This window comes from Phytophthora ramorum, assembly GCF_020800215.1.
Source record: "Phytophthora ramorum isolate Pr-102 chromosome Unknown Phyram_PR-102_s0008, whole genome shotgun sequence".
In the NCBI taxonomy this organism is placed as follows: Eukaryota; Oomycota; class Peronosporomycetes; order Peronosporales; family Peronosporaceae; genus Phytophthora; species Phytophthora ramorum.
Genome location: NW_027150654.1, coordinates 23,336 through 50,189, shown reverse-complemented (window position 1 = coordinate 50,189; position 26,854 = coordinate 23,336). Strand labels below are relative to the sequence as shown.

Genomic DNA, 26,854 nt, shown 5'->3' with positions numbered 1-26,854 from the left:
CATCCCCATCTTCGTTTGATTCCTAGAGAATCATCAGCTCCTCTCGTAAGGTTTGAATCCTCGTCTCCAAAGCACAGCATTCCTCTTTGCGAACCAGATGCGTTGGCTTTGTCGCTTTGAAGAAGGCAAAGTGTCCTTGTTACATAAAGATCCTTGAACATTCTTCATCACTGTGATCAAAACCTTGGTGTGCAATAAGATCGAATTGTTGCCTTCCGACGGAGAAAAGAAGACTGCGTTCCAATCGGAGATTCAGTACCATCAGCATCCCGCAATATCCCACGTCTGTATGCAGATTACTCCATGCGTTTAACAGAATACGTACTCCAAGCCAACTCCAGCAGCGAGAGTGTCCAGCCATCATCAACAACCACGTACTTTATCACTCGCGTTCGAGTGCGACACTTATCCGAGCTTAATTTACAGAGCCGCGTGGTGTCCTCCACACGGAATGCTCGCCTCATCACTAGCGCAGCAACAGCTCGTCTTGTCACCCGTACACGAGCAGCCCGCGTCACTGTGTTGTAGTACGCGATCTACGACGAGCTTCTTCATGTTGTCATGAGAATGGAACATGTTCAGGAAGAAGCGATCCTGCTGCTTCTGTGAGACTTTGTGCGGATACATGTGAAGCTTGGTCACCGTGTATCGTTTAACAATCACATACTTTTTGCCGTCAGTATCCTTGTGCGCAGAGAGCACCACACCACTCGACATATCCTTTCGGATGCGATTCGATACGTCGTACGGGTGCAGCTCGTCTAGGTCGACGTAGTCGGAAGCTAGTACTGCTGACTTGTCCCCAAAACGACAGTAGAAAACCCCATTGGACTCCATATCCGGCATCTTGTCCGGATTCTTGTGTACCTGGTTTGGTCGCGAGACAATGCGCTGGTGCATATAGTTGCACTTGAGCGTGCCAGTTGACTAATACATGTAGATATCAAAAGTAGCTTGTTAGAGCAAGACCCATTTGATTTTACGCCAGAAACGTACCTCACGCAGGGGTGTGACTCCTATTGCCTGGTTTAGCGCCTCATCCTTCTCGGCAAGCTGATTGTAGACTCCACGTGCAACTTGGTAAATGCTCACTCCGTCATATCTGGAAATCGTGAAATTGACACAGTAGTGCTTGCCAAACTTGTCGAACATGTCTGAGAACTCGTGAGGCTCATTGCAGTCCATTCCCTGGGTCTTCTGTTCAATAAACCTGGACGTCATGTCGAGCTTCTCCTTGCGTAGGGACAGAATCGTCTTCCTCCGCTCGTCCAAGTCCTTCCCCAGACGAATATACGACTCCAAAGGTGTCATCAACGACATCCGCTGAAAAAACAGCAAGTAAGCCACAAAGAACCTAAAAAGAAAGAAAAGAAATCCCCGCACGTACCACATCATTCACAGGTGCAAATGCCAGCATGGCCTTGAAATTGTCCGCGTACATTTTCTGCTGCGTGGCAAGTCCATTGAGGATTTGGTTGTCCTCCTGACTCTTCAGCAGCAACTTCAACTCTCCTCTTCTTTTCACACTTTTACGTTGTGGACGTCTGTTACCTCGAAACTCCAAAAACTCCTTCTGAGCTTTGAGATATTTCTCCTCTCTCCTCAACAACTCCACTTCGTCATCCTCAGGGCTCTCTGAGCGAGGCGATTCCACCCCACTGTCGTCGGTTAAGTCTAGAGAATTTTCCGATTTTTCGGAAAGTGACGAATCGGAGTGTAAAAGTCTCAGTGGGGGCAGAATTTCCCCCACTTTCCCGTCCTGGGGCAATGGATTGTCCAGCTCGAGTTCCTCGACGTCTGTGGCGTCGTCCAGAGCGTTGAGCCATGAATTGGCATCAGAGCTCAATGGCAGCAGCATGTCCAGGTCTGGGACTGCGTCATCATGTAGCTCCATTTCGAACAGGAATTCCTCGTCTTGGAACAAAAATCCGGATAATTCGTCGCTTTTGTGCGAACCCGAGGGCAACGCGCAGGAGCTTGGGGGCTCATGGGAGAGATGCTCGTCCGCTAGAGAGGATGCGGAGAAGTCCATGCAGTCGCTGGCGTCCTCATCCAGCAGCTGCAGCAGGTCGTAGTCGCGCACCAAGCCGTCCGGAAGCTCCACGCCCATGGTCGAGAAATGGTCAGTGCGAAGTCCATAATGGCAAAAACCTAATGTGAATGTTACGATAGTAATTTTACGATAGCGAAAACTTCAGTTTGTTGACTGAACCTTGGAGCTTGACGTTTTTCAACGCTGCACTCCGGAAGGGTAAATCTTGTTGTCAACTAAGCTTTAGGTAGTCGGGCGTCTTCAAGCTTCGACTGCTGCCTCGCAGAAGAAGCTGCGGATCAAATGCAATCAGCCCAGCTCAGCACGTGTGAACAAAGTCAAGTGTACATGTAGACGAACAGATGATCAAAACGACAGTGTTTGAGTACATGGACGGATTGATTCAATGTGCTGGTTAGCACGCGCTTGTAGCGCTGCAAGAGAATCACACGCCCACTCCACTTGGTCATGGTGAGCACGGAGCGCTTTCACAGCTGCTGCCACATAATTAACGGTAGTCACTCGCTCCATGCCAAATGTACGAGTCCTTCTTCGATTGCCTTGACTTCGACGGGGCGTCCAAGCTCAACGAGTCAACGACGCGACCCCGAAAGGAAGCCCGAAACAGCGGAAACGAACCACTTGAGAAGAAAATATGTAAAGCCCGAGGATAACCGGCGAGAGACTTAGAAACTTCACCGCAGGTCTTCGGGTGCGTGTCTCCAGAACGTCGGTGGGGACTGACTCAGTCCTCGCCTGCGCATGGACAGCCAGTGTCGTTGCGCTGTAAGCGATCCACGATAAGCGTCTTCATAGTATCATGACACTTAGGCATGCTAGCGAAGAAACGGTCCTGCTGCTCCTGTGACACCTTGTGCGGGTACATGTGATACTTGGCCATCAGGTAGCGCTTCATCACCACGAACTTCTTGCCGTTAGCGTCAGTATGGCCAGAGAGCACCACTCCGCTGGAAACATCCTTCCGGATGCGGTTTGACGAGTCGTACGGGTGCAGGTCGTCCTGGTCGATGTAATCTGTTGCTAATACTGCTGAGTTGTCACCGAAGCGGCAGTAGAAGATAGCGTTCGACTCCATATCCGGCATTTTATCTGTGTCCTCGCCCTCCCAGTTCATACTCGAGACGATGCGCTGGTGCATGAAGTTGCACTTGATCGTGTCAAATGACTCGCGAATCGTTGTGTTTCCCATCGCGTTGTTCAGTGCCTCGTCCTTCCCTGCAATCTGCTCGTAGATAGCGCGACCAACCTGGAAAACGCTCACTCCGTCGTACTTGGAGATCGCGAAGTTCACGCAGTAGTGTTTGCCGAACTTTTCGAACATGTCTGAGTACTGGTACGGCTGGTTAATGTCAAGGCCCGCAGACTTCTGCTCGATGTACTTGTACGTCATATCGAGCTTCTCCTCCCGCAAAGAAAGAATGGTTTTCCTTCGCTCGTCGAAGTCCTTGCCTAGACGAATGTACGACTCCATGGGGGTCATCAGCGCCATGCGCACGTCGTTCACGGGGGCGAACGCGAGCATGGCCTTGAAGTTGTCCTGGTAGACCTTCTGCTGGTTCACGAGTTCGTTCAGCAGCTGGTTGTTTTCCTGGCTCTTGGCCAGCAACTTCGGCTGCTCGGTATCACGAGGACGGCGTTGCTTGATGCTCTGTCGCTGAGGACGGCTCGACTTTGCCCGGGACTGCAGGAAATCCTTCTGCGCATCTAGATACTTGGCCTCCTTCTCCAGCAGGTCCATCTCGTCCTGCACAAGACAACAATCAGCCTCCTCAACTCCACCACCTCTTCAATCAACCACGTACCTCCATGGCTTCCTCCTCCATCTCTTCGTCCTCCTCGTGGGTCTCCTGAACAGCCTCTTCGGGCATAGTAGGAAGAGGAGAAGCCGTCACACTCCCGTCCGTGTGGCCCAAGGAGGACACGTCCGACAGCTCGGATATCGTGGATAGCGACGAGTTCGTGTGCGGCAGCCTGGGCGGGGACATGGGGGGTAGCACGTGGCCCATCATGGCCTCGTGGAGCTGCCTGGCCTGCTCCTCCTCCATCTTCTTGTGCTCGTCGGCCAGCAGCGGGCACACGTCCACATCGAACTCGTCCATGTCCGTCTTGCAGGGCGACCCATCCGTCGTGCTGGGCGCGCTCGGGCACGGGGACAGCATGTCCAAGTCCGTGAACGCGCCCAGGTCGATGGCACCACCACTCTGCTCCAGCGGCGTCTGATTCTTCTGATTCGCGTCCAAGTCTAATTTTACCACTTTCTCCATGTCCCGTAGAAACTGCTCGCCGTCCAATAGGAATTCTGCAAACTCGTCGTGAGTGTTGGTCTCTGCTTCCGGGGACTTGGTGGCTGTGGCCGAGCAGCAGCCGGCGCCGCCCGACGCGCACGCCGAGGACGCGCAGGATCCCGCCGCAGGATCAGAGGCGGCGGAGGACGTGGCGATGCTCACACCCACGGAGCAGCTGGCCAGCAGGTCCTCGACGTGCGACGTGGCGGAGGACGCCGCCGGGGCGTCCAGGAAGCTGCTGGAGACGCCGTCGTCGCCGTCCACGAGCTGCAGCATGTCGTACTCGAGCACGAGGTCGTCCGGCAGTCCCGCGGCCATGGCTGGTTGCGTTGTTACCAGTAGTGAGGGGCTCCGGAGCTTTGGCGTTTCTTCCACGCCCGCGCTTTAAAAGCGGTGACTGAGGCTTTGTATGCTTTCTTCTCGAACGGCGTGGAAGGGTGAGACTGGCTATTGTGCCAATCACAGAAGAGCGTGAGACATGACGATCTCTCGATTAAGTTGAAGGTCCGCCGTTGCAGTTGTTGCAAGGATCGAGAAGGGTGTTAGAGGCAAATCTACTGGAAGACGAGGATGAATTGAACGGGAGGTACCTTCCAGTCAAGCGATGTGATTGGATGAAAGGGGAATGTAATCTCGCGGGTTGCTTTTGCCATTTACGGGGGCGCTTTCGGGTACGACGCACTTTAGCTCTTAGCAACTGGTAAGGCAGCATTGATCTGCGCATGTGGGGCTGTACTTTTCGCCCAAAGATAGCTCGAACAGTGATACACTTGTTGCATGGAAGACAAGAAAGCACGCATCAAAATTAGACGAACTCGATGAAAGTATTATTAGTGTGCGTTCTTCCTGGACGTGTCTGCCTACCAGCGCAGTCTTCACGAAACAAGGCATCACGGCGAACAAGCGGGTGATCTTCGTCCTGTCCTCGTAAAAACTTGCGCGCGAAATGGCGAGCGATGATGGTGCTCACATCCACCAGTACTGGTCCTGGTCCATGATCGTGCTCTCGTACTTGATATCCACCACTGGGAGCTACTGCAGTGAGTTCCTCTCGCATTTGTCTGAATGCGTACAGTGGGTTCTCACCGTTCTGGTTGTCACCGATGTTGTAGCAATCCAACTGATGGAAAACTGGCGCCGAGTTGACGGAGTTGGCCACAAACGATTGATGTTGGTACTCTCAGCCTTCGCGTTGGGAGGCTGTGGCATTTGGTGCACGCACTTCACGGGCATGACCGCACTACAACTGGAGCTGAAGGACGGTTCGGCGCTTGAGATGGACTTTGAGCTCGGTCTCACGATCCTATCGTTCATCTTCGCGGTGCTGGGTGTGCTCGTTGGATTGAAAATTGCATCGTCCGACCCGTACTTCCTCGAAATGGAGGCTGCTAGACGCAAAGAGATGCTGGTACGTCGCTTCTTCGGGTTTTGTCATTCTTACGTTCAAGAGTTCTTATCGTTGCTCTGTGTCTTAGGCAGCGAATCTAAAAAACATGAAGATGTCTACAGTAGTCAACAAAAATGCCGTCACCCGCCGCATCAAAGTAAGTGTGGCTCGATCTGCAGTTGACGGGGCTGAGCATATTGACAGACAACTTTTTACTGTAGATCATTGCCCTCTTTTCGCGATTATGGCTCATTATGCTGGGAGGAGCGTTTGCAGCGCTGGGTGTTCTCGGCATGCACTACCTAGGCATGCTCGCTCAGCGCTCAAATGCTACTATGAACCTCAATGTAGGAATTGTGGTGCTCTCCGTCCTCATCGCCTTCTTCACTGCCAATGCAGCCTTTTGGATTCTCTTTCGAGCGGTGAGCGATGCATTGGTATGCCACTACACTGGTCACCGATTCACTAACTTTGCCTGCAGTTGACATTCATGCCTGATAGTGAGCTTCTTCGGCTAGGGAGCGCATTGATCATGGGTGTCGCAGTTTGTGCAACGCACTACTGTGGCATGGGAGCGGCGTCCTACGAGCCGAGTGTCGAAAAATTGGCAGGATCGACACGGTTTATCATCAATCGGTCCGAAGCTGCTATTGTAGCATCGCACGGGGCATTGTTGACGTGCTACTGGTTGGCCAGCTTCAGTGTGGTGCGCAGTGTTCGCATCGCGGAGATGACAGCAACTGCGACTACTATGCGTGAAGGACTGTCTCGACAATCGCACCGCAGCTCAAAGGGTCGAAAGAGCAGCGGCCAGAAGATTCACGCGGCCAATTAGATGTGCCGTCCCAAACTACAGATAGCCCTCGTTAGTGCATTTCCACTTTTGATGCAAATATTCCCTGTTCTCACATTCGGAAGAGATTCACTTCAACCCAAAGGACCAAAATGCTTCCTGTCCTGAGTCTTTCAACGCTATCAGACATGCAGCCCCTCTAAATATGGCCGCGGCTGCAGTCCTTAAAAAGGTTTGCATGCCCACGCATTTTATATTCTTCGCGTTCCTGCAAAGCCCAGAGCCCAAGGTAATGGACAGCTCCGGGGAGATCTCGCAGCATTGGCAGGTGTCCAAGATCTTCCTCTCGTACCTGATTGCTATCACCGGGAGCTTTTGCAGTAGGTATTGCGTTTGCGGTCTTCTACTGTCAACCTTAACTCATCGCCTGTTCATGTGACACAGCGATCCAGCTAATGGAGAAATGGCGCAGTGCAATCGAGACCAGGGACAAGCTCATACTCTTGATGCTCTCGTCAGTTGCGCTGGGCGGGTGTGGCATTTGGTGCATGCACTTCACCGGCATGAACGCACTCGAGCTGACGCGAGAAGATGGCTCTGTGTTGACCGTGAACTTTGAAGCTGGATTGACCATACTCTCGTTCATCTGCGCTGTCGGAGGCGTGTTCATCGGCCTCTGGATTGCATCTGCCGACCCGTTTTTCCTGGAACTGGAGCAGGAAAAGCGTAAAAACATCCTGGTACGGGATCACTCGTAGCTCACGATTGCTGCAAGCTCGCATTTCACTCACTCGCCGTGAACTTTTTGTTGTACCATAGGTGAAAGACCTCGCAGCGACGGCTATGTCAGACGTCGTGAACAAGCAGAAGGTTGCCAAACGCATCAAGTTCATCGCTCTATTTTCACGTCTACCTCGGATAGCTGGAGGAGGTCTGTTTGCTGCTCTCGGAGTCCTAGTGATGCACTATTTGGGCATGATGGCCCAGCGAGCCGACGTGGAAATGACCTTGTCAGCTGGAGTCGTTGTGGTCTCGGTGCTTATCGCTTTTTTCACGGCCACGGCTGCGTTTTGGATCCTTTTCCGTGCGGTACGAGGCCCTACCTAGCTAATATCTGCAGCGAGTACCCTAAACTGACTGTCGTGACTTAATTTCTACGCAGCTTACATTTTTTCAGGATAGCGAAATGCTTCGCCTTGGTAGTGCTCTCATTATGGGGATTGCTGTTTGCGGAACACACTACTCCGGTATGGGTGCCGCCAGCTACGTTTACACTGAGAACACCGGCATGGGTCATGCTGGTGTGGTCATGAAAGGATCCCAGGCTGCGATTCTCGCATCTCACGGCTCGTTGCTGTTCTGCTACTGGGTCATGACGTGGAGCGTCGCTTCTAGCGTACGCAACATCGCATCGATGACGTCGACCCTAAGCAAGGTCAGCAAACGGGACCCTGGTGCAACTGGACCACGTAAAATTGTCGTCGGGCAGGTAAAGATGAATGAAAGCAGCATTCGGGTGAGCGAGCATGATGTCAAGGCGAACACAGCTGGAGGCCCCGCTGCTCCTGAGGCCCCTCGTGGATTGACGGTGCCACAAGAGTCGATGGCCGACACGGGGTCGAAGTCATCCGTCAGCGAGTTCGACGAAGTGTAGCTGACCGGTGATAACAAGAGAATCCGAAATAATTTGAATATCTCTCTTTTCACCTATGCTAGCTGCTCTCGCACAGCCCGCAGTCGCTCCGTGCCCTTCAATGTTCCAGCCTCAACTCCAACTAAGCAATACTTGCTTGCATTATCGCTTTCCTGACAGAAATTAGCGTGCTTGTCTGGCACAAGTCAATCACTGCCTTTGACCTCTCTCGGCCAGCATTATGTTTCCTGCCGTCCTCCCTATCCTCTCGTGGCCAAACTGCATTTGTAACGCGTTCACAGCATAATGTAGCGTGCATAGTAAACCATTTCGTGCTTACAACATAAGCAACCGCATGAACAACTATCGGGATCCAACGTGCTGTCACGATCTCCGGAAGCTTCTGCAGTACGCCTCTGATGTCGACGAACCGCATCGTGATCCCTATCTCAATACAGCAATCCAAGCTGGTGGAGAATTGTCGCCGTGTGGAAGTTGCTAGCCAGCAAAAGGTGATGCAGAGTTTTCTTGGGTGGGTCTGGCCATCTGCGCACTCTTTTTTATCGGGCGTGACGGCTCTCGAGCTTCAGGACAACACCTCTCTTGAAAAGTACAAAGTATTGCGGAGCTGGGTCTAATTGTGATGTCTCTCATCTCCGTGGAGGCCGGTGCGCGTGCGAGTCTGAAGATCGCGCTGATTACAATTACGCGAAGCAGTGATCTCAGTTATCCACTCTGCTGTCAAAACATCCCGTGTCGAAACATCCCGTGAAGTCGATAGGATTGAGCAGCTTCAACGACGCCGAATCTGATTAGCAACACATATTGTCACGGACTCGTACAGTTTGTGTGGCGACAGCAGCGACTATGGGCAACAAAGACGTGCGTCACTGAAACCCAAGCAGCCTGATTTCGGCCAAGACTTTCACAGGAACGGAATGGAGAGCCTCTCGAACTCAGGCTCTCCAGGAGCTTCTCCTTGAGAGCAAACCCATGCTGAAGAGGTTCTCAAGGTCCATAGAGAGCACTGACGGCTGCCATCGCTGTCGGCCACGTGGCGACTGGCGTCGGCCGATGAGAAACGAGCGAACGCCTTCAACTGCAAGTAGTGCATAGACCCTTGAAGGTGAGCATTCAGGTGTCCCTCGACGATAATTAACCTCCCACGTCTATGGCGATACGACCGGCCGCCTTCGGACCGCACCAGTAATCCACCAACCCGAGAAATTGCGGGTTGAAAACAACTTTAGAAATCGGCAATGAAACCCCACCGAGTTCTCGCAGCGGCCAACTGTTGCTGGTACATCCGGTGTTGTACAACTTGCCTGCAACTTGACCTCGGCATGTTTCTGCCTCTTCAAGCAGAGAGAGCAGCGTCAACGCGATGACGCCTGGCCGCAGAATCGGGAGCTTCGCCGCGCCACCTCATGTACAGCACTTGGGTTGATGCCGCTCAACCTGGCCGGACCTTGAGCCTCAAGGTCTGACCAGGACAACGTGCTCCGAGCCATTTGCTTGGGTCTTGTCAAGAAACAAAAATCTTGCTCGCTGCATAAAACACGAAAACTGAAGTTGCAGTGCATAATCAGCAATCGAGGGACATTTGACAGTGACGACGCTGCCTTTCGCTGGCTTTCCAAATCCCTGCTTGCACGTTAACCCCCCTAAACTTTGGACTAAAGTGGCTGTGTATGCGAAGGTTCGCACGGTATCGCAGATGGCAAGCGCTGAACAAGCACGCCAACTTGAGCTTCATGCACACGCAACAATACGGCGACGCTGTGCATGAAGCTTGGAGCCCGATTTGAAAGATCGCCAATGCCCTCATTTCCCAATCCACGTTCCAGAGCTCAAGCGCTTGAACACCACCTCACTACTTCCCATACCACCACTCAGGCACCATGGCTGCTACTGATCTCATCATGTCCGGCGACTGCGGCGGCACCAACACGCGTCTGTCGCTCTGGAACATCCCCAAGGAATCCAAGCACACCAAAGGCGACATCGCCCCCGGTGAGATGCTCTTCTCCAAGAAGTACCTGAACGAGGAGCACGCCAGCTTCGCCGAGGTGTGTCACCTGTTCCTGAACGAGGCCAAGCTCGTGAACGACGTCCCGAAGGCTTGTGTGCTGGCTTGCGCCGGTCCGATCCTCAAGAACACCGTGGACTTCACGAACGTCGAGTTCGGCTGGAAGATCGATGGCCCCAATCTTGAGAAGGAGCTGGGCATCAAGAAGGTGCGTCTGATCAACGACTTCGCCGGCATGGGTTACGGTCTGCTGACCCTGCGCCCGCACGAGTACATCGTCCTCAACGATGCTCCGAAGGACGAGACTGCTCCCATGGCCACCATCGGCGCCGGTACCGGTCTGGGCGAGTGCTTCCTGACCCCAGGTACGGATGGTCAGTACTCTTGCTTTGCTTGTGAGGGTGGCCACACCGACTTCGCCCCCGCTGACGAGATCGAAATCGAGCTGTACAACGAGATCAAGGCCAAGCTCGGATGCGGCCAGCGTTTCTCGGTGGAGCGCATCGTGAGCGGCCCCGGCCTGGCCACAATCTACGAGTTCCTGGCCAAGAAGTTCCCCGAGAAGGTGGACGCCAAGGTGCACGAGGAGTTCCTGAAGGCCAACACGCAGCAGGGCAAGGTGATCGGCGAGAACGCCAAGACGAACGAGCTGTGCAACCAGACGCTGGAGATCTTCGTGGGCGCGTACGGCCGTGAGGCTGGTAACGCGATGCTGAAGTACCTTCCTCGCGGCGGTTTCTACATCACGGGCGGTCTTGCTCCCAAGAACCTGGACTACTTCACGAAGAAGGACATTTTCCTCAACTCTCTGTTCGACAAGGGTCGCGTGAGCCCCGCTCTCCGCGCATGCCCGATCTACCTGGTGCTGAACGAGGACCTGGGTGAGCGCGGCGCTCACTACTACGCGTACCAGCTGCTGAAGGAGATGGAGTAAGAAGTGGCAAGTATTGTGTTGATGCACTTGTAGTGCAGTTGCGTCGGTATTTGTTTCTGATAATTAACCTTCATTTCAGTACATATTCTTCAGTACATTTAATCTTGTACTGCCCTGACAATTTCCTGGATGCCTACAGATTTCTGATGCGGTGCTGGTGTTTTGTTAGCACATGCCATCCATGATTTATAAAGGGCGTTCCGTGTTGAAGCGAGATTTGCAGAGATGCACGCTAACAGATTCATTTCCGAACTGCAACTTGCGCGCAACTGTTGATTTCCGCGTCTTTGCCTCCGGTAATTTGCGCTCGAGCGACGACGACGAAGATACTTTCGCTGACGTCGTCTTGCTATCAAGTGGTCTAGAACGGCAAAGATGGCAAGCGATATATGCACGTAAACCCAACATGTTGCACTTCTACGAAAAACCAGCGCTGCTTCGAATTGATGGAGAAACCCCCGCGCTTTTTGCATCGCGTGTGTTCGCACAAACCCCACTTTTCGGGGAAAGTGTCGACGCTTGTGGTCGTGCTCGCATCGCAGCAATATACTGCACCACAGTCTTGTCAATCTTGCAGCCGAGGCTTCGTAAATTGCTAAGCAATTTCTAAAAAGCAAAGTTGAAGTTGCCCTCGCATATCTAGTCCACCGTTTCGTGTGTCTTGAGTGCTACTACCGCGGGCTTGAAGTGAGTTGCTACCACGATTTGAAAGATTTCGAGCGGCTCTCTCATTCCCGAATCGACTTTTGAGAGATCAAGCGACTCACCTTCTAACGTTAGCTGCCTCCGTCACCTTTCTCACACTATGGCTCCGTACGCACCTTCCTGTCGTCGGGATATATCGGTGTATGCACTACCAAACAGTATTTCTAATTGTTGTGTGAATACCTTATCAAAGGTGGCTTGGATGCTGCTCCGACGAGTCGACGATCAACGTCGTCGCTACTCCAGTCCCCGCTGGTGCCCCTGGTCATGATCTGGTCATGTCGGGCGACTGCGGCGGAACCAACACCCGTCTGGCGCTCTGGAACATCCCCAATGATTCCAAGTACACCAAAGGCGACATCGCCCCCGGTGAGATGCTCTTCTCCAAGAAGTACCTGAACGAGCAGTACGGAAGCTTCAACGAGGTGTGTCACCTGTTCCTGAACGAGGCTAAACTCGTGAACGAAGTCCCGAAGGCTTGTGTCCTGGCCTGTGCCGGCCCCATCATCAACAACACGGTGGACTTCACGAACGTGGAGGCTGGCTGGAAGATCGACGGTGGTAGTCTCGAGAAGGAACTGGGGATCAGCACTGTGCGTCTGATCAACGACTTCGCCGCTATGGGCTATGGCCTGCTGACCCTGCGCCCGCACGAGTATATTGTGCTGAACGATGCCCCAAGGGACGAGACCGCACCCATGGCCACCATCGGCGCCGGTACCGGTCTGGGTGAGTGCTTCCTGACCCCAGGTACGGATGGTCAGTACTCTTGCTTTGCTTGTGAGGGTGGCCACACCGACTTCGCCCCCGCTGACGAGATCGAAATCGAGCTGTACAACGAGATCAAGGCCAAGCTCGGATGCGGCCAGCGTTTCTCGGTGGAGCGCATCGTGAGCGGCCCCGGCCTGGCCACAATCTACGAGTTCCTGGCCAAGAAGTTCCCCGAGAAGGTGGACGCCAAGGTGCACGAGGAGTTCCTGAAGGCCAACACGCAGCAGGGCAAGGTGATCGGCGAGAACGCCAAGACGAACGAGCTGTGCAACCAGACGCTGGAGATCTTCGTGGGCGCGTACGGCCGTGAGGCTGGTAACGCGATGCTGAAGTACCTGCCTCGCGGTGGTTTCTACATCACGGGCGGTCTTGCTCCCAAGAACCTGGACTACTTCACGAAGAAGGACATTTTCCTCAACTCTCTGTTCGACAAGGGTCGCGTGAGCCCCGCTCTCCGCGCATGCCCGATCTACCTGGTACTGACGGAGGAGCTCGGCGAGCGCGGCGCTCACTTCTACGCGTACCAGTTGCTGGGGCAGTAACTCGGTCGCTGGAGTATTCACACGCCCTACGATCCTCGTAGCAAGTGCTCGTCCACTGTGCCAAAATGGACGAAAGGTAAATGCATGCAGCGTATAAATTCTTCTGCGATTGTTTGGTGCACCGTGGAGCTGTCAATCGATTCAGATACAATATACCAACGTACTTGAACCGGACTCGTGTCCATGGCGATGGTACCTCGTCGTGCAGCTGCTGGTCTTTGATCTTTGACTATCTATTTCCAAGACAAAACTGAGACTCCGGAGCAGCCCATACCTCTTCAAGCAGAAATCCAAGTTAGAAGTGAGCACTACGATAGGAACCTGACAATAAATGCTTTCCACCATCCGCGATAACATCACACACGTTCGTTCACACAGCAGACTCACAAGACTGTCAAAACAACATTTAGAAATAGGCATCCATGAAATTGGCAAAAGCGAAACCAGTTTCTAATCACTATTGTCAAAATCCAGGTTCATCGAAACTTTAAGTTGTTGTCAATTAAAATTGACAATAATGCTTCAAAAAGATTGTTTGCCCATTTATTTCTGAGTCCGATATAACTAATTCTTAGATATACTGGTCCGAAATAGGAGTCGGAGTGAAATCATCAATAAAAGGCAACCCCGGCATGGAACCAGTCAACTACATGTTACCACTGCCTGTAGCACATTGTTGATTGTGGTCAAATGTCGAGTAGCTACGTCGATGATCACAGCTAGAGTTGACCCATTAAAATCAGTGCAATCCCGGATATGGGTGTTTCAAAATCGGACTGGCACGTTTGCAGACAGATCAAGAGGATGGCTCTGGACGCTGTGAAAATTGCTAGGAGAAACACTATCAGCCGATCTTACTGAAGGAGGCTATTGACTGAAGAGTCTGGAGATGCAGTGAATGCCAACTGCAACATCACCAGAGAAGTACTTACGTAGCGGCCAACCGATCTGGGGGGGACAATTGCTTTTTTCAACACAGTAGATGCAGTAGACTACAGCCAACGAAAACTACTGTGGTTACAGGCATTTGCGTGATACGAATCACTTTATCCCAGTTTGAACCTAGTCCACGTATTGCGCCAACCATTAAATCCTAGCACAAGCGACTCCATAAACTTGCCCCCAAACAGCGCTCTCTCTTCACCCTCCGATCCAGATTCGTCAGACTGGGTGAAGTCATATACCTTTGATGCGTCGGTGGAGGCAGAGTCATCGTCAACCTCGCGCAGACTGTCCGGGCCGATCGTGATCACCATCGTGCCAGTAACGTTGCCATACTTGAACGGAATCTTCTTCACGAAAAGCTCAGGGACTTCGTTTGTAGCTGCTGAAGACTTGGTCTTTGCAGCTACAGCAGCGTCACTGGCGGTGGCGTCATCGGCACTAGCTGCGAGGAGTGTGACAGTAGCTGCTAACAGCACTTGAGAGACACGCATCGTGCTTGAAGGCGGAAAGAGGGTGTCGGTAAGAAAAGTTGTACTCGTGCAGTACAGTCATGCACCTCGTTTTCCGCAGGGTGGACCATATCTTATTTACAAAAATTGCAGATGCGTAGCAATTCAAACCAAACCAGAAACAAAACCTATTCAAAGACGCTGGGAAACGCACTGCCGTGAGCCTAATTTATCAATGCTGTCTGCTTATATAAACGGACCTTGGTAAGAATTGAGCTCGCTTTGACTACCGGCCGGGCAGCATACTGACCGCAACCGAACTTCAATTTTGCGACCAACTACACACACGCTCCAAAGCTGACGGGCATCGCCACGTACCTCGTGAGCAAGTCCTGCATGGCGTTCTGACGCAAATTCAATCAAGTCCGCGAGCCCTGCCAAAGCAGTCTTCATTTCCAATTACACCGTCGAGGACTCAAGTCGCAGACCACCCAACCACCTCTCACCACCTTCCAAGCCCCATGGCTGCTACTGATCTCATCATGTCCGGCGACTGCGGCGGCACCAACACGCGTCTGTCGCTCTGGAACATCCCCAAGGAATCCAAGCACACCAAAGGCGACATCGCCCCCGGTGAGATGCTCTTCTCCAAGAAGTACCTGAACGAGGAGCACGCCAGCTTCGCCGAGGTGTGTCACCTGTTCCTGAACGAGGCCAAGCTCGTGAACGACGTCCCGAAGGCTTGTGTGCTGGCTTGCGCCGGTCCGATCCTCAAGAACACCGTGGACTTCACGAACGTCGAGTTCGGCTGGAAGATCGATGGCCCCAATCTTGAGAAGGAGCTGGGCATCAAGAAGGTGCGTCTGATCAACGACTTCGCCGGCATGGGTTACGGTCTGCTGACCCTGCGCCCGCACGAGTACATCGTCCTCAACGATGCTCCGAAGGACGAGACTGCTCCCATGGCCACCATCGGCGCCGGTACCGGTCTGGGCGAGTGCTTCCTGACCCCAGGTACGGATGGTCAGTACTCTTGCTTTGCTTGTGAGGGTGGCCACACCGACTTCGCCCCCGCTGACGAGATCGAAATCGAGCTGTACAACGAGATCAAGGCCAAGCTCGGATGCGGCCAGCGTTTCTCGGTGGAGCGCATCGTGAGCGGCCCCGGCCTGGCCACAATCTACGAGTTCCTGGCCAAGAAGTTCCCCGAGAAGGTGGACGCCAAGGTGCACGAGGAGTTCCTGAAGGCCAACACGCAGCAGGGCAAGGTGATCGGCGAGAACGCCAAGACGAACGAGCTGTGCAACCAGACGCTGGAGATCTTCGTGGGCGCGTACGGCCGTGAGGCTGGTAACGCGATGCTGAAGTACCTTCCTCGCGGCGGTTTCTACATCACGGGCGGTCTTGCTCCCAAGAACCTGGACTACTTCACGAAGAAGGACATTTTCCTCAACTCTCTGTTCGACAAGGGTCGCGTGAGCCCCGCTCTCCGCGCATGCCCGATCTACCTGGTGCTGAACGAGGACCTGGGTGAGCGCGGCGCCCACTACTACGCGTACCAGCTCCTGCAGGAGTTCTAGTAAACTTTGGCTGAGCTGGCGTGCAACATGCCGAGGTGGGCAGCAGCCCCAATGTGTTTGGTAATAAACCTCTAGTGCGTCTTGTTCGCTTGGGTCTTGCGTTTGCTGGTCAAGGTCTCCGTCTTGCCGAGATGATGCGCGAGGCCCACGAGCCGAGTCCATGCACCTTGTATCAAGTCCAGCCTGGTTGAGGTTGCCGCGCCCGGATGGTGAAGCCAAGTCAAGTCAAGCACCAACTCAGACGCTCGCCTCGACGGTCCACTTCGACTTGCGGCCCCAAGCAGCCGGACATGGCTATGCGCGAGTTGAAGGCGCGCCATACAGGAATCAAGCTTGGTGCGTGACGTCACGCCTCGGTCGGAAGCACATGGCGGGAGCTGGAGCACTCCATCCCACCGCCCGCCGGTATATTACAAGCAGCCGAGCATTCGCATGGCCTCCGCCAAAGCAAAGTCTCATAATGGAGGCCATATACTGGAGACTGTGCCGTTGATTGACATGCTTTTCCGAGCTTAGTAACACTCGGGCCAAGCCACTTTTGCTGATTCACAGCGAAGCCATCTCTCTCGGCTGCACGTGCACGCGGCGGCGCCCGCACCATTCGATGCGATTGTGAAAGTTCAGACTCCGAGCAGAGACCGCGCCAAGCGGCACAACTTCAAAGTGCCATAAACCGGGTTCGAGTTGCTGCCACGTCGGCAAAACGATCCGTTTCGGGGCCCACGCCTTCGGTCATTCCGGAATCTTCCGCCTCTCGAGCAAGCACCTCCCGCCTACTTCTCCAGCACCATGTCGTACGTGGCCATTCGCCTTGTCCAGACGGACCGAACCGAGGCTCGTTGCTCGAGTAACCATAGCTGGGAGTCTCACAATGTCCATTTTTGTGCTCAATTGACACAGTGAGTTCAGCCTCATCATCTCCGGCGACTGCGGCGGCACCAACACGCGCCTGTCGCTCTGGAAGATCCCCAATGGCGCCACCCAGCTCAAGGGCAACATCGCCCCCGGTGACGCTATCTTCGCCAAGAAGTACCTGAACGAGGAGCACTCGAGCTTCAACGAGGTGTGCCACCTCTTCATGAACGAGGCCAAGCTCACGGACCAGGTGCCCGAGGCCTGCGTGCTGGCCTGCGCTGGCCCCATCCTCAACAACACGGTGGACTTCACCAACGTCGAGTTCGGCTGGAAGATCGACGGTGCCAGCCTCGAGAAGCAGCTCGGCATCAAGCAGGTGAAGCTCATCAACGACTTCGCCGCCATGGGCTACGGTCTGCTGACCCTGCGTCCGCACGAGTACATTGTGCTGAACGATGTGCCCAAGGACGAGACTGCTCCCATGGCCACCATCGGCGCTGGCACTGGTCTGGGCGAGTGCTTCTTGACCCCTGGCAACGACGGCCAGTACTCTTGCTTCGCGTGCGAGGGCGGCCACACCGACTTCGCCCCCGCTGACGAGATCGAAATCGAGCTGTACAACGAGATCAAGTCCAAGCTGGGCTGTGGTAAGCGTTTCTCGGTGGAGCGCATCGTGAGCGGGCCCCGGCCTGGCCACGATCTACGAGTTCCTGGCCAAGAAGTTCCCCGAGAAGGTGGACGCCAAGGTGCACGAGGAGTTCCTGAAGGCCAACACGCAGCAGGGCAAGGTGATCGGCGAGAACGCCAAGACGAACGAGCTGTGTAACCAGACGCTGGAGATCTTCGTGGGCGCGTACGGCCGTGAGGCTGGTAACGCGATGCTGAAGTACCTTCCTCGCGGTGGTTTCTACATCACGGGCGGTCTTGCTCCCAAGAACCTGGACTACTTCACGAAGAAGGACATTTTCCTCAACTCTCTGTTCGACAAGGGTCGCGTGAGCCCCGCTCTCCGCGCATGCCCGATTTATCTGGTGCTGACGGAGGAGCTCGGCGAGCGCGGCGCTCACTTCTACGCGTACCAGCTGCTGCACTCGAGCGCCTGAACTCTTGTCGCATCGCGTGCAAGTGCTGCTGAGGTGTAGACGTGGCTGATGTCGTGGACAGGATGCAGATCCTGCTCCCACGTGTGAGGTCGAGTAGCGTTCCGTTTGCCATCGAGCAACTCCCTTTGTTAAGACATGATTCTTCCGTATTACTCGGCTCGTTCGTTGCATTTGTTTTGGCGGTTTGTTTCGATCGAAGGTGCTCGAGCTGTCGCCTCCTTGACGATTGCTGGGCGGGATTCTATGCAAGAGAAGGCCGATCTTGCCTATGCACGGAAGTGGCGATCCAACATCGATCGCAAGATATCTTGTGGCGTCAACGTCGTCTGCTTTGGCTCGCTGGAAGTGCCAATGCAATGCATGCACACGGGCCCCATTGACAATAAAGTGGCGAAGTAGCTTTGTGTTTCGCATTTTGACAAACGTTGCCACAAGATGCTTGTCAAAAGAACTTGGCGTGTGGCACATAATCATAAACAGCAACTTAAGCCGTGCCATAATCGATTCAGTTGCTGTAACGTTGCGGTACCGTTGCTGCAAGACCTTGAGTCGCGTGCATCCATCACTTCAAGATGCGACTTTCAGCCGAGCTTCTCATTCTGAAATCTCCCCCGCAGCCATCAAAGAAACCAAACGAAAGTCATGTCGTACGTAACAGTCCCTAACAACTTTCACCATTCCAACACTTGTCTAACGTGAAATTTCCCAGTGGCGACCTCATCATCTCGGGCGACTGCGGCGGCACCACGACGCGCCTCTCGCTGTGGCTCATCCCCAAAGGCTCCGTGGCCTTCAAAGGGTCCGTGGCCCCGGGCGAGATCACGTTCGCCAAAAAGTACCACAACGAGAGCTACAGCTGCTTCTCGGAGGTCTGCCACCTCTTCATGAAGGAGGCCAAACTCGTGGAAAAGCTGCCGGTGGCCTGTGTGCTGGCCTGCGCCGGGCCCATCCTCAACAACACTGTCGAGTAGGAGACTTTCTTGTTTTTCATTTTCTTAGATTTTCAGCTGTTAATTTTCTCGTGAAATTCCGTGGTTGCAGGTTTACGAACATCAAGGACGGCTGGAAGATCGACGGCCCGGGTCTGGAGAAGGAGCTGGGCATCATCACTGTGAAGCTCATTAACGACTTTGCGGCCATGGGCTACGGCCTGCTGACATTGAAGCCTCACGAGTACATTGTGCTGAATGAGGCCGAGAAGGAAGAGGGGGCCCCGATCGCCACCATTGGCGCTGGAACGGGCCTGGGACAGTGCTACTTGACGGCCGACAAGGATGGCCAGTACTCGTGCTTCGCCTGTGAAGGCGGCCACACGGATTTCGCGCCGTCCGATGCGCTTGAGATCGAGCTGTACAACTCCATTAAGGACGACTTGGGCTGCCACCGCCGCTTCTCAGTCGAGCGCATCGTCAGCGGCCCTGGCCTGGCCACGATCTACAAGTTCCTGGCCAAGAAGTTCCCGCACAAAGTGGACCAGAAGGTTCACGACGCCTTCTTGGCCGCCAAGTCGCTCCAGGGGAAGATTGTGGGCGATAACGCCAAGACGAACGAGCTGTGCAACCAGGCCATGGAGATCTTCGTCGAGTACGTGAACGGGAGGAATTGCAGCCCTGAGTGTTGTGCTGACTGCTTTACTCCGTTGTGTTGTGATTTGGTAGCGTTTACGGCCGTGAAGCTGGCAACGCGATGCTGAAGTACCTTCCGCGTGGAGGTTTCTACATCACGGGTGGGCTTGCGCCGAAGAACCTGGACTACTTCACGCAGAAGGACATTTTCCTCAAGGCGTGCTTCAACAAGGGCCGTGTGAGTCCCGCGCTGCAGGCGTGTCCGATCTACCTGGTCCTGACGGAGGAGCTCGGCGAGCGTGGGGCGCACTACTACGCGTACCAGCTACTGGAGTCGTACAACAACAGTTTGCTGGGCAACACCATCGCGCGCGAGCGTGTGCAGGAGAAGTTCGCCACGAGCGACCACCTGGTGCTCTACTCGACCATCGCTGCCGCAGGTGTGGCCGCCGGTATCATCCTCGGAAATGTGCTGCGGAAGTAAGCGCTGCACTGGACCAGTCGCTTGCCCGATGGTACTGCTCCGGTCTCGTACATGGCCAAGGCCACAAGACAAGCACCCACTGCTCAACCGATCGCTGTGTATAAGCTGCAGAAAATGGAGAAATGGGCCGTTAAAAGTCGTTCGTGGTGCTTGTTACAGATCTCGCTAACCTCGCTGGTTGTTTGGAGGCTCTGGCTCGAGGAAGAGGCCCTGTTCGTTGAGGAGATCGAAGACCTCGCTGCCTTCCAGCATGCGCCGATTCTCCACGGCGTCCCGCATGGCTCGTTTGAACGCTCGTACTCGGAGTTTTAGCCCGGCCAGCTCCTCATCAAGTGACGCGTGAAGCTTTTTGCGCTGCTCGAGCTCCCGATGCGTCGAGTAGACGTTTTCCGTCACGCCGTACAGCTTGCGCCCAACTCCGTACTGGTTGCCAATGATTTCGTCTGCGTTGGCCCAGACGGCAGTGCACTCGCGCTTGAGCTTCCTCACAGCGCGCTCTTCCAGCGTGCGATGCGATTCCCACTTGTCCTTCAGCTTGGTTAGTACCTCCTTCTCCCTTGGCAGCTTTGCTCGGCGGAAAAGTTCGTCCATCGGGTTGCGTCTAGCATCCAGTCTGCCTAAGAGCGAGCGGTCGTGCTGCTCCTTCGCCTTGAGTGCTGCTACAGCTTTGCTGATCTCGAACAATTTGCGGGACTGGCGTGTTCGGTATGCTCGCTGCAGCAATGAGGCAGCGTTCGTCTTCGCCTCGGAAATCTGTGCAAAGCGCTTTCGCCCAAGGCGACCACGACACACTCGCTGGAGAAGCCGGGCCGCCTCAAGACGTCGCCGTCCGTGTCGCTCTGCCTTGAAGTAGATTCTACCCCGGTGACCTCGAAATGCCCGTTGAATATCTACGACAGCGTGCGTCCTTCGCTTCACGCTTGCGGCTCAGCCTCAACGTGCTGATCCACTGCTTCATGTACTGCTGAATCCGCTGAGCGGCGAGAAATCGCCGCCACCTCCTGATCTTCAGCACCTTGCGCCGTGCAAGAACGCTTCGAGTCCATTGCTGAATGCACAGGACAGCGCCCGTGTGGATAAACCGTCGCCGGAGCAGAGCTTGGGTCGCGTTTTGGCCTTTGCGTGCGTACTTCGCGCGGCGGATCTTGCGAAACAACAGCGCTCGTTTTCGACCGAGCATCCCGCGATAGCAGCGTTGGATATCCACTGCAGCTTCGTTGCGGTGCGTTGCCACAGCGTGGCGAGCAATGCCTCGCATTCGTGTCACCGTTCGAGCGTACCGAATCATTTGCTGAGTGTGGAGGATCAGTCCGCGTTGATACAAGTACGCCTTTCGAGCCCGGTAGCGCCGCCACTGAGACTGGATCGCGATTGCAGTGCTCGTAGCCAATGTTCGGTAGAAAGCCACGCGTGTTCGAGCCACGTGGCCGCGATAAACTCGCTGGAGCGTGAGCGCCGCAGCGTTCATCTCGATGCGCATGGCAGCCACATGCCACACCGCCAACTTCCTTCGCCACGCACTCTGGATTTGGATAGCTGCGTCACGGTAGTAGGCCATGTACGTGGAGAAGTTGCTTCGGCGCTTGTACGTCCGCCACTGGCCTTGAATGCTGTGAATTTTCTCGACAAGCCATCGAGAGCGCGCTCGGAACTCGCGGTGGTTTAGGCAGCTACGATACCAGCGCCAAATCTTCCCAGCACATGCAAGTCTTCGCTCGTAGACAAACTGCGCGTACCGTCGTCGCCCGAGGCAGCCGCGATACACTCGTTGGATTTCCCGCGCGTGGAAGTTGCGGATCCTCATCTGGATGACGTAGTGTGCCCGATAGCAGCGCTGAATCCGACGAACGGCCAAATTCGCAGTGAAGCGCCAAGTTCGCACTTGTCGACGAGTCTGGTTGCCTCGGACATGCGCTTGGACGAGCACGACTTTATCAACGCTCTCCTTGAGCGACAGCAAGTGCAGAAAGCGACGCCAGGCCAAGAACTCCCGCACACACTTTTGGATCTTCCTGGCTGCTCTCGTTTCGCGTAGCAGTCGGCGGTTTGCGAGGAAGTGTACAGTGAATCGTTTGTTCTGCCACTTGCGGAAGCGTGTCTGCAGAACAACTGCAGCTTCGTACCGCTCCTGGATCGCGTGTAGCAGCTCAATGTGCACTTTTGGAAGTGGCTCCAATACCATGGCCGAGTTTCCGCCTCCTGCGGCAAGTGTCTTGATCAACGAAGCGGCCGCGAACGGCTTGGTAAACGGCAGCAGCTCGTCATTGCAGCGCTTGATCATTTTCTGGGACAGTCGGTCACAGCCTTTCAGCCGCAGTTCCTGGATCTGCTGGCAGCTTGTGCTCAATGCGAGAATGCCCTCGTCCGTCACGCGTGTATTCCCACTCAAGTCCAGGACTTCCAATGGGATCTTGGTGAACGCAAGAGCTGTAAGCGTTCTGTCTGTGATTCCGCGAGTGTTGGCAAGGAGGAGAACTTTCAGCTGGAAGCACCGTGAGGCAACAGCTTCGGCTGCGAAGTCCGTGATTTGCGCACACTACACAAAACAGCGCCAGACAGATCAGTCTCGATCAACTATCATGTTCGACCCGGGAAAACTCACCTTGGATAGGTTGATGCATTCTAGTTGGCGGCATGCGGCTGCGAGTACGCTCACACCGGTATCGCAGACGTTGGTGGCGCTTAGATCAATTCTTCTCAGAGGATTCGGCGGATAAATCCCTCTAGTTGTCCTCGACACTAGGTTCATGAAGCACGCTGGGGTTTCCAAATCCTGTCGCTCCGAGACGTCCAGGACACGTAACTTCCGACACATTTTCCCGAGCAGCTTGAACGTCTGCGCCGTGATGTTCCGACCCGAGAGAGAAATGTTCGTGACCGACGGACAGCCCTTGGCGATCTCCATCACTCCTCGGTCCGACACCTTCCGCAAGCCTTTCAGGTTCAGTTTGACGAGGATTTCCACCGTATTTCCCCACTAGCACCATGGCTTCGTCTCCAATGTGCAAGCAGTTTTTCAGATTGAGCGACGCCAAGCGTGTTCGTGGGGTATCCTCATCCTCGTCGTCCTGGTCCTTTTCTTCTTGGAGCGAGAAGAGGTTCTTGATGCCCATATCGGTGATGAGCGGACAGTCCTGCATGTTCAGCTTGGCGAACACGGGTGACGAGATCAAAGGCGCCATAAGCAGCAGCGCAAAGTCTGAGAGTACCTTGCACCGCGCGACATTCAGTCGCTGCAAGGACGCCCCACAGCCTTTGACGATCCAGCTGATAGCAGTCTCATCGATCCCCAGTCCGCCAAGACTCAACGATGTCAGCGAACGAAGGCCAGAGCTGGTTTCGAAGCCGAAGAAGCCCATGTTGTCCACACTGAGGCAGTCGTCCACGGCCAAGGAATGCATCGCCATGTCCTTGACGGTCGAGCTGGCCAGGTACGAAACGCCGGATGATGTAAGGTTCTTACACTGTCGGACGTCTAGCGAGCGAAGTGTGCACGCCGCCGATGCTCGCTTCGTGGTCGCAAGGCACTGCAAGACGGCGTCTGTGACGCCCGGACACCCGCGAACGGATAACGAGTGGAGACGCTTGCAGTCCTTCCACACCTTGCAGAGCACAGCGCTGGAAAAGTGGTGACACTCGTTGAGCTGCAGTTCTTGCAGCAAGCTTAGGTGGCGCCGAATAGTATTCAACCCCTCATCTGTCAGCGCATGACACCTGACCCGAATAAATTAGCAATCTAATGAACTTCCGGTGGCAAATGACATCGTGTAGCAGGTTTCTCGTACCTGGATACGTTTAAACTCACCAGGTATTTGAGCTTGTGCAGGTGCAGAACACCATTGTCGGCGATTGAAGTTCCTTCCAGAACGAGAGTCCGACAGTTCCCAGCACCTACAGCACCTCAGCCACGAGTGCGTTAGTCGGCACCGCAAGCTTCTGCGTACCCTTCGTACCGCTAGCACTAGGATGTGATGCCATAGCGATCAACCACTCGCTGGAGACGCTAGTGAAATTGCGCAAGTTCACTTCTCTCTTCATCACCACACCGCGGATATCCTGCACGTCCAAACGAAAGTTCGTGAGAATGAGGCTGAATCCTCACATTCCAGCGGACCACTACCTACCTGGCAGAAGAGCTCTGTCGGAGGCGCGGCGAAGTGCTTCATGCCACCTTGACAGTGACGCACAGCTCCTCGCATCTACAATCAAAGCAACGCGGCATCATGAGCCCAACCAGCAGCTAAAGATCGCGTCGTCTCTTCACGAAGTCCACGACAAAATTTGAGTTCCACGCACCCGCTCCGTGAGATTCTCAGGTAGCCGGACGACCACGCGGCGCTCCTTTTGGCGTTGAAGAAGCTCCAGTCTCGCTGCAAAGACCTCATCTTGGTGCTCTAGTGCGTCCATGGAGGACCTCCAAATTGTGCCCCTTCCCGCGCAAACATAAGGTCGGCAACTATTGGCTACCCAAGTTGAAGTGGACAATTACTACCAATCATTGTCATGTCCGTGGGGGCCAACTTCGCCAAGGCCAAGAGCAGCATCGCAGCCCAGCGGTCCATCGCCGTGCTCACACTCTACAGCTGCATGACGCCACTGGGCATCTTCCTGGGCATGGTACTGTCCGAGTCTCTCCGCGGCAGCAGCGCGCTGGCCATGGAGGCCGTGGCGCTGAGCATTGCGGCCGGAAGCTTCATCTACCTGGCCTTTCACGAGCTCTCGGAGGAGAACGCGAGCCAGGAGACCAACGCCGCCGAGAAGCTCGCGCTCTTCTCCACGGGCATCTCGAGCATGGCCGTGCTGGCCACCTGGGCGTAACAGCAGGAGGCTTGGGGTCCTCGACAGACATTCGGACGGTCGCCTCTTGGTATGGGGAACCCACGCAGCGCCTTGTCATTAGTAACGGAGCGCGTCCGGCGTAGCTAAAGAGTGCAATGCCATAGATATGAAGGTCGAGATGTCGTGCTGGTCTTGCACTTTGGACAGGCAGATGCAGGTGCAGCCATCCATGTGCGCTCCCATCGGAGCCCGCGGTGCCCAGTGACATGACATGCTAGCGGAGTCCCCATCGTGCGGCGCGAGAGTCCGGTGCGGGACAGAGCTCGGGCCTGTGGCGCAGCGTTCGTCGCTACATGCCCAGCCCAACAGGAATATCAACTTTCATTTTTACGCGGATGGATTTTCATCTGTAAGATGGCGAGCAGCCCGCAGCGGCCACGTGCGGCCTCGATGGCGCCAGTGTGTCCACCATGTGCAGCGAGCTGCGGGCACCGGGATTCTCGCCTCGGGGCTGACTATAGCAAAAATGAGCCCCAGCTGGGCTCAAAATACTGGTCGCATTGTCAACCTGAGCCTGAAAATCGATGCGACAACAATCGCCGCGTGGCAAGATGTTGTTGGGGCTGGTGCAGCCGAGGCTTGGGCTCCGTCCGGAGCGTCTTTGAAGTTGCCTCTCTCGGCCGGACAAAGCATGTGCTTCGGCGCCACGAAAGACGACTTGGCTGCAATCGACGACCATGACAACGTCAAGGCGAGGACAGATAAGGGGCCATTTGCTGCCATTTGTACGAGGCGCCCATCGCCGCGCTGCCCTCTTTGAACGAGGCGCTCGCGCAGCAGCGAAACGTGCGGCAACACACCTTTTCGTCGCTGCCAGCAGCCTTGCCTTTGAGCAGCCTCAACGTCCTGCGAGAACGTTGCTATCGATCGACCCGCCACCGCTTTTTCAAGGCTGCTTGGTAGCAGTAGAGTCTTGCAAGCTATTGCAGCCACGCGCGGAGTTGAGGGTGTCGGGCTGCTGCCACCGAGGTAGAGTTTGCTGCTCAAGCTTTTCGCTGGGAAGTAACTCGCGCTATAATTTACGCGGAGCAACGCCGCGCAATGCTGCCGTTACACCTCCGCACCCGAAACGGCGATCAAATCTGAATATTCGGTTAAGTAGGGTATGAGTTCAACAAGGTCATCTTGAACACCACATTCTATCACCTCCCGTGGAAACAGATCAATGCTGCCAGCACACACTGCACGGGATATGCGCAGTGCAAGGCTCGTTGCCACAAACCTCACTTTTGGCAGCTTTGATGATGATCGCGCGAGTTTACCCCGAACGCCGTGCATAGACCGCCGAGCGCTGACGACAGCTTCATGGTGCACCGTATCAGCAGCTCCGGTGGCGTGCCTTCGATTTGCTTGCCAGTCCGGCAGGCGGCACCGACCGAGCCTATGCCTCACTCTATGCTGTCTATGCTGCACCATTGGCGCTGCTCGATGAGCTCGCGTTGCCTCGACGACCAGCCGCAGAGGCAAACAGGCGCTCGAAGCTCTTGCCCTTATCGGCGCCTGTTTGCTCGATCCTCGAGGAAGGCAGCGCCATGTGTGGTGCCGAGACTTCGAGTCTGAAGTCGTAGGGATTCCCTAACTACTCGAAATCGCTTCTCCAAAATCCATCGTTTCTATGGAATTGGGGGAATTGGGAACCTCGACTATTCGTAGAAGGCATCAGGTGCGGAGGTCGAGCTCTACATTCTCGCCAACGTGTGCGTGCGTGCGTGCGAGGGTTCCGTTGTTTTCCGGCGTGGGGCCTCTCCGTTACCTAGCGCCGGCCGGCACCTCGCCGAGATGATAGGGCTGGGAAAGCTCGGAGACCTGCAGCTCTGCATCGAGGCTCATCGGTCCGTATGACACGCAGCCTGCCACCAGCCGTGCCGCGCCACCGAGCGAGAAGCAGGGCCGCCGGCAAGC

The 26,854-nt window shown here is 54.9% G+C and overlaps 12 protein-coding genes across 12 annotated transcripts; 8 read left to right on the top strand and 4 right to left on the bottom strand.

The window, feature by feature from the left end:
- Nucleotides 1-420: 420 nt before the first annotated feature.
- On the bottom strand, nt 421-2,110 carry KRP23_9082 (uncharacterized protein; the record flags this gene model as incomplete). Its single annotated transcript, XM_067894599.1, has 3 exons — nt 421-927; nt 997-1,323; nt 1,388-2,110. The coding sequence occupies 3 exons, from the start codon at nt 2,108-2,110 to the stop codon at nt 421-423; spliced, it is 1,557 nt and encodes a 518-aa protein (XP_067742258.1).
- A 667-nt stretch (nt 2,111-2,777) lies between these two features.
- KRP23_9081 (uncharacterized protein) lies at nt 2,778-4,656 on the bottom strand (the record flags this gene model as incomplete). Its single annotated transcript, XM_067894598.1, has 2 exons — nt 2,778-3,797; nt 3,856-4,656. The coding sequence occupies 2 exons, from the start codon at nt 4,654-4,656 to the stop codon at nt 2,778-2,780; spliced, it is 1,821 nt and encodes a 606-aa protein (XP_067742257.1).
- Nucleotides 4,657-5,284: 628 nt separating this feature from the next.
- On the top strand, nt 5,285-6,560 carry KRP23_9080 (putative signaling protein; the record flags this gene model as incomplete). Its single annotated transcript, XM_067894597.1, has 5 exons — nt 5,285-5,378; nt 5,451-5,746; nt 5,814-5,882; nt 5,947-6,147; nt 6,207-6,560. The coding sequence occupies 5 exons, from the start codon at nt 5,285-5,287 to the stop codon at nt 6,558-6,560; spliced, it is 1,014 nt and encodes a 337-aa protein (XP_067742256.1).
- Nucleotides 6,561-6,756: 196 nt separating this feature from the next.
- On the top strand, nt 6,757-8,172 carry KRP23_9079 (putative signaling protein; the record flags this gene model as incomplete). Its single annotated transcript, XM_067894596.1, has 4 exons — nt 6,757-6,898; nt 6,963-7,258; nt 7,338-7,607; nt 7,681-8,172. 4 exons carry the CDS (start codon nt 6,757-6,759, stop codon nt 8,170-8,172), a joined length of 1,200 nt encoding a protein of 399 aa, XP_067742255.1.
- Nucleotides 8,173-10,052: 1,880 nt separating this feature from the next.
- KRP23_9078 (Glucokinase) lies at nt 10,053-11,114 on the top strand (the record flags this gene model as incomplete). Its single annotated transcript, XM_067894595.1, has 1 exon — nt 10,053-11,114. The coding sequence occupies one exon, from the start codon at nt 10,053-10,055 to the stop codon at nt 11,112-11,114; it is 1,062 nt and encodes a 353-aa protein (XP_067742254.1).
- Nucleotides 11,115-11,919: 805 nt separating this feature from the next.
- KRP23_9077 (Glucokinase) lies at nt 11,920-13,132 on the top strand (the record flags this gene model as incomplete). The annotated part of the gene is made up of 2 exons (XM_067894594.1): nt 11,920-11,927; nt 12,013-13,132. 2 exons carry the CDS (start codon nt 11,920-11,922, stop codon nt 13,130-13,132), a joined length of 1,128 nt encoding a protein of 375 aa, XP_067742253.1.
- A 1,046-nt stretch (nt 13,133-14,178) lies between these two features.
- KRP23_9076 (uncharacterized protein) lies at nt 14,179-14,568 on the bottom strand (the record flags this gene model as incomplete). Its single annotated transcript, XM_067894593.1, has 1 exon — nt 14,179-14,568. One exon carries the CDS (start codon nt 14,566-14,568, stop codon nt 14,179-14,181), a length of 390 nt encoding a protein of 129 aa, XP_067742252.1.
- Nucleotides 14,569-15,047: 479 nt separating this feature from the next.
- KRP23_9075 (Glucokinase) lies at nt 15,048-16,106 on the top strand (the record flags this gene model as incomplete). The annotated part of the gene is made up of 1 exon (XM_067894591.1): nt 15,048-16,106. The coding sequence occupies one exon, from the start codon at nt 15,048-15,050 to the stop codon at nt 16,104-16,106; it is 1,059 nt and encodes a 352-aa protein (XP_067742251.1).
- Nucleotides 16,107-16,895: 789 nt separating this feature from the next.
- KRP23_9074 (Glucokinase) lies at nt 16,896-18,064 on the top strand (the record flags this gene model as incomplete). Its single annotated transcript, XM_067894590.1, has 3 exons — nt 16,896-16,900; nt 17,007-17,634; nt 17,684-18,064. 3 exons carry the CDS (start codon nt 16,896-16,898, stop codon nt 18,062-18,064), a joined length of 1,014 nt encoding a protein of 337 aa, XP_067742250.1.
- Nucleotides 18,065-18,706: 642 nt separating this feature from the next.
- Nucleotides 18,707-20,113, top strand: KRP23_9073 (Glucokinase; the record flags this gene model as incomplete). The annotated part of the gene is made up of 4 exons (XM_067894589.1): nt 18,707-18,711; nt 18,774-19,031; nt 19,106-19,648; nt 19,723-20,113. 4 exons carry the CDS (start codon nt 18,707-18,709, stop codon nt 20,111-20,113), a joined length of 1,197 nt encoding a protein of 398 aa, XP_067742249.1.
- Nucleotides 20,114-20,278: 165 nt separating this feature from the next.
- On the bottom strand, nt 20,279-24,520 carry KRP23_9072 (Dynein regulatory complex subunit 6; the record flags this gene model as incomplete). Its single annotated transcript, XM_067894588.1, has 8 exons — nt 20,279-20,969; nt 21,112-22,649; nt 22,716-23,036; nt 23,098-23,827; nt 23,899-24,004; nt 24,067-24,169; nt 24,238-24,312; nt 24,410-24,520. The coding sequence occupies 8 exons, from the start codon at nt 24,518-24,520 to the stop codon at nt 20,279-20,281; spliced, it is 3,675 nt and encodes a 1,224-aa protein (XP_067742248.1).
- Nucleotides 24,521-24,616: 96 nt separating this feature from the next.
- On the top strand, nt 24,617-24,931 carry KRP23_9071 (Protein zntC; the record flags this gene model as incomplete). The annotated part of the gene is made up of 1 exon (XM_067894587.1): nt 24,617-24,931. The coding sequence occupies one exon, from the start codon at nt 24,617-24,619 to the stop codon at nt 24,929-24,931; it is 315 nt and encodes a 104-aa protein (XP_067742247.1).
- Nucleotides 24,932-26,854: the final 1,923 nt, after the last annotated feature.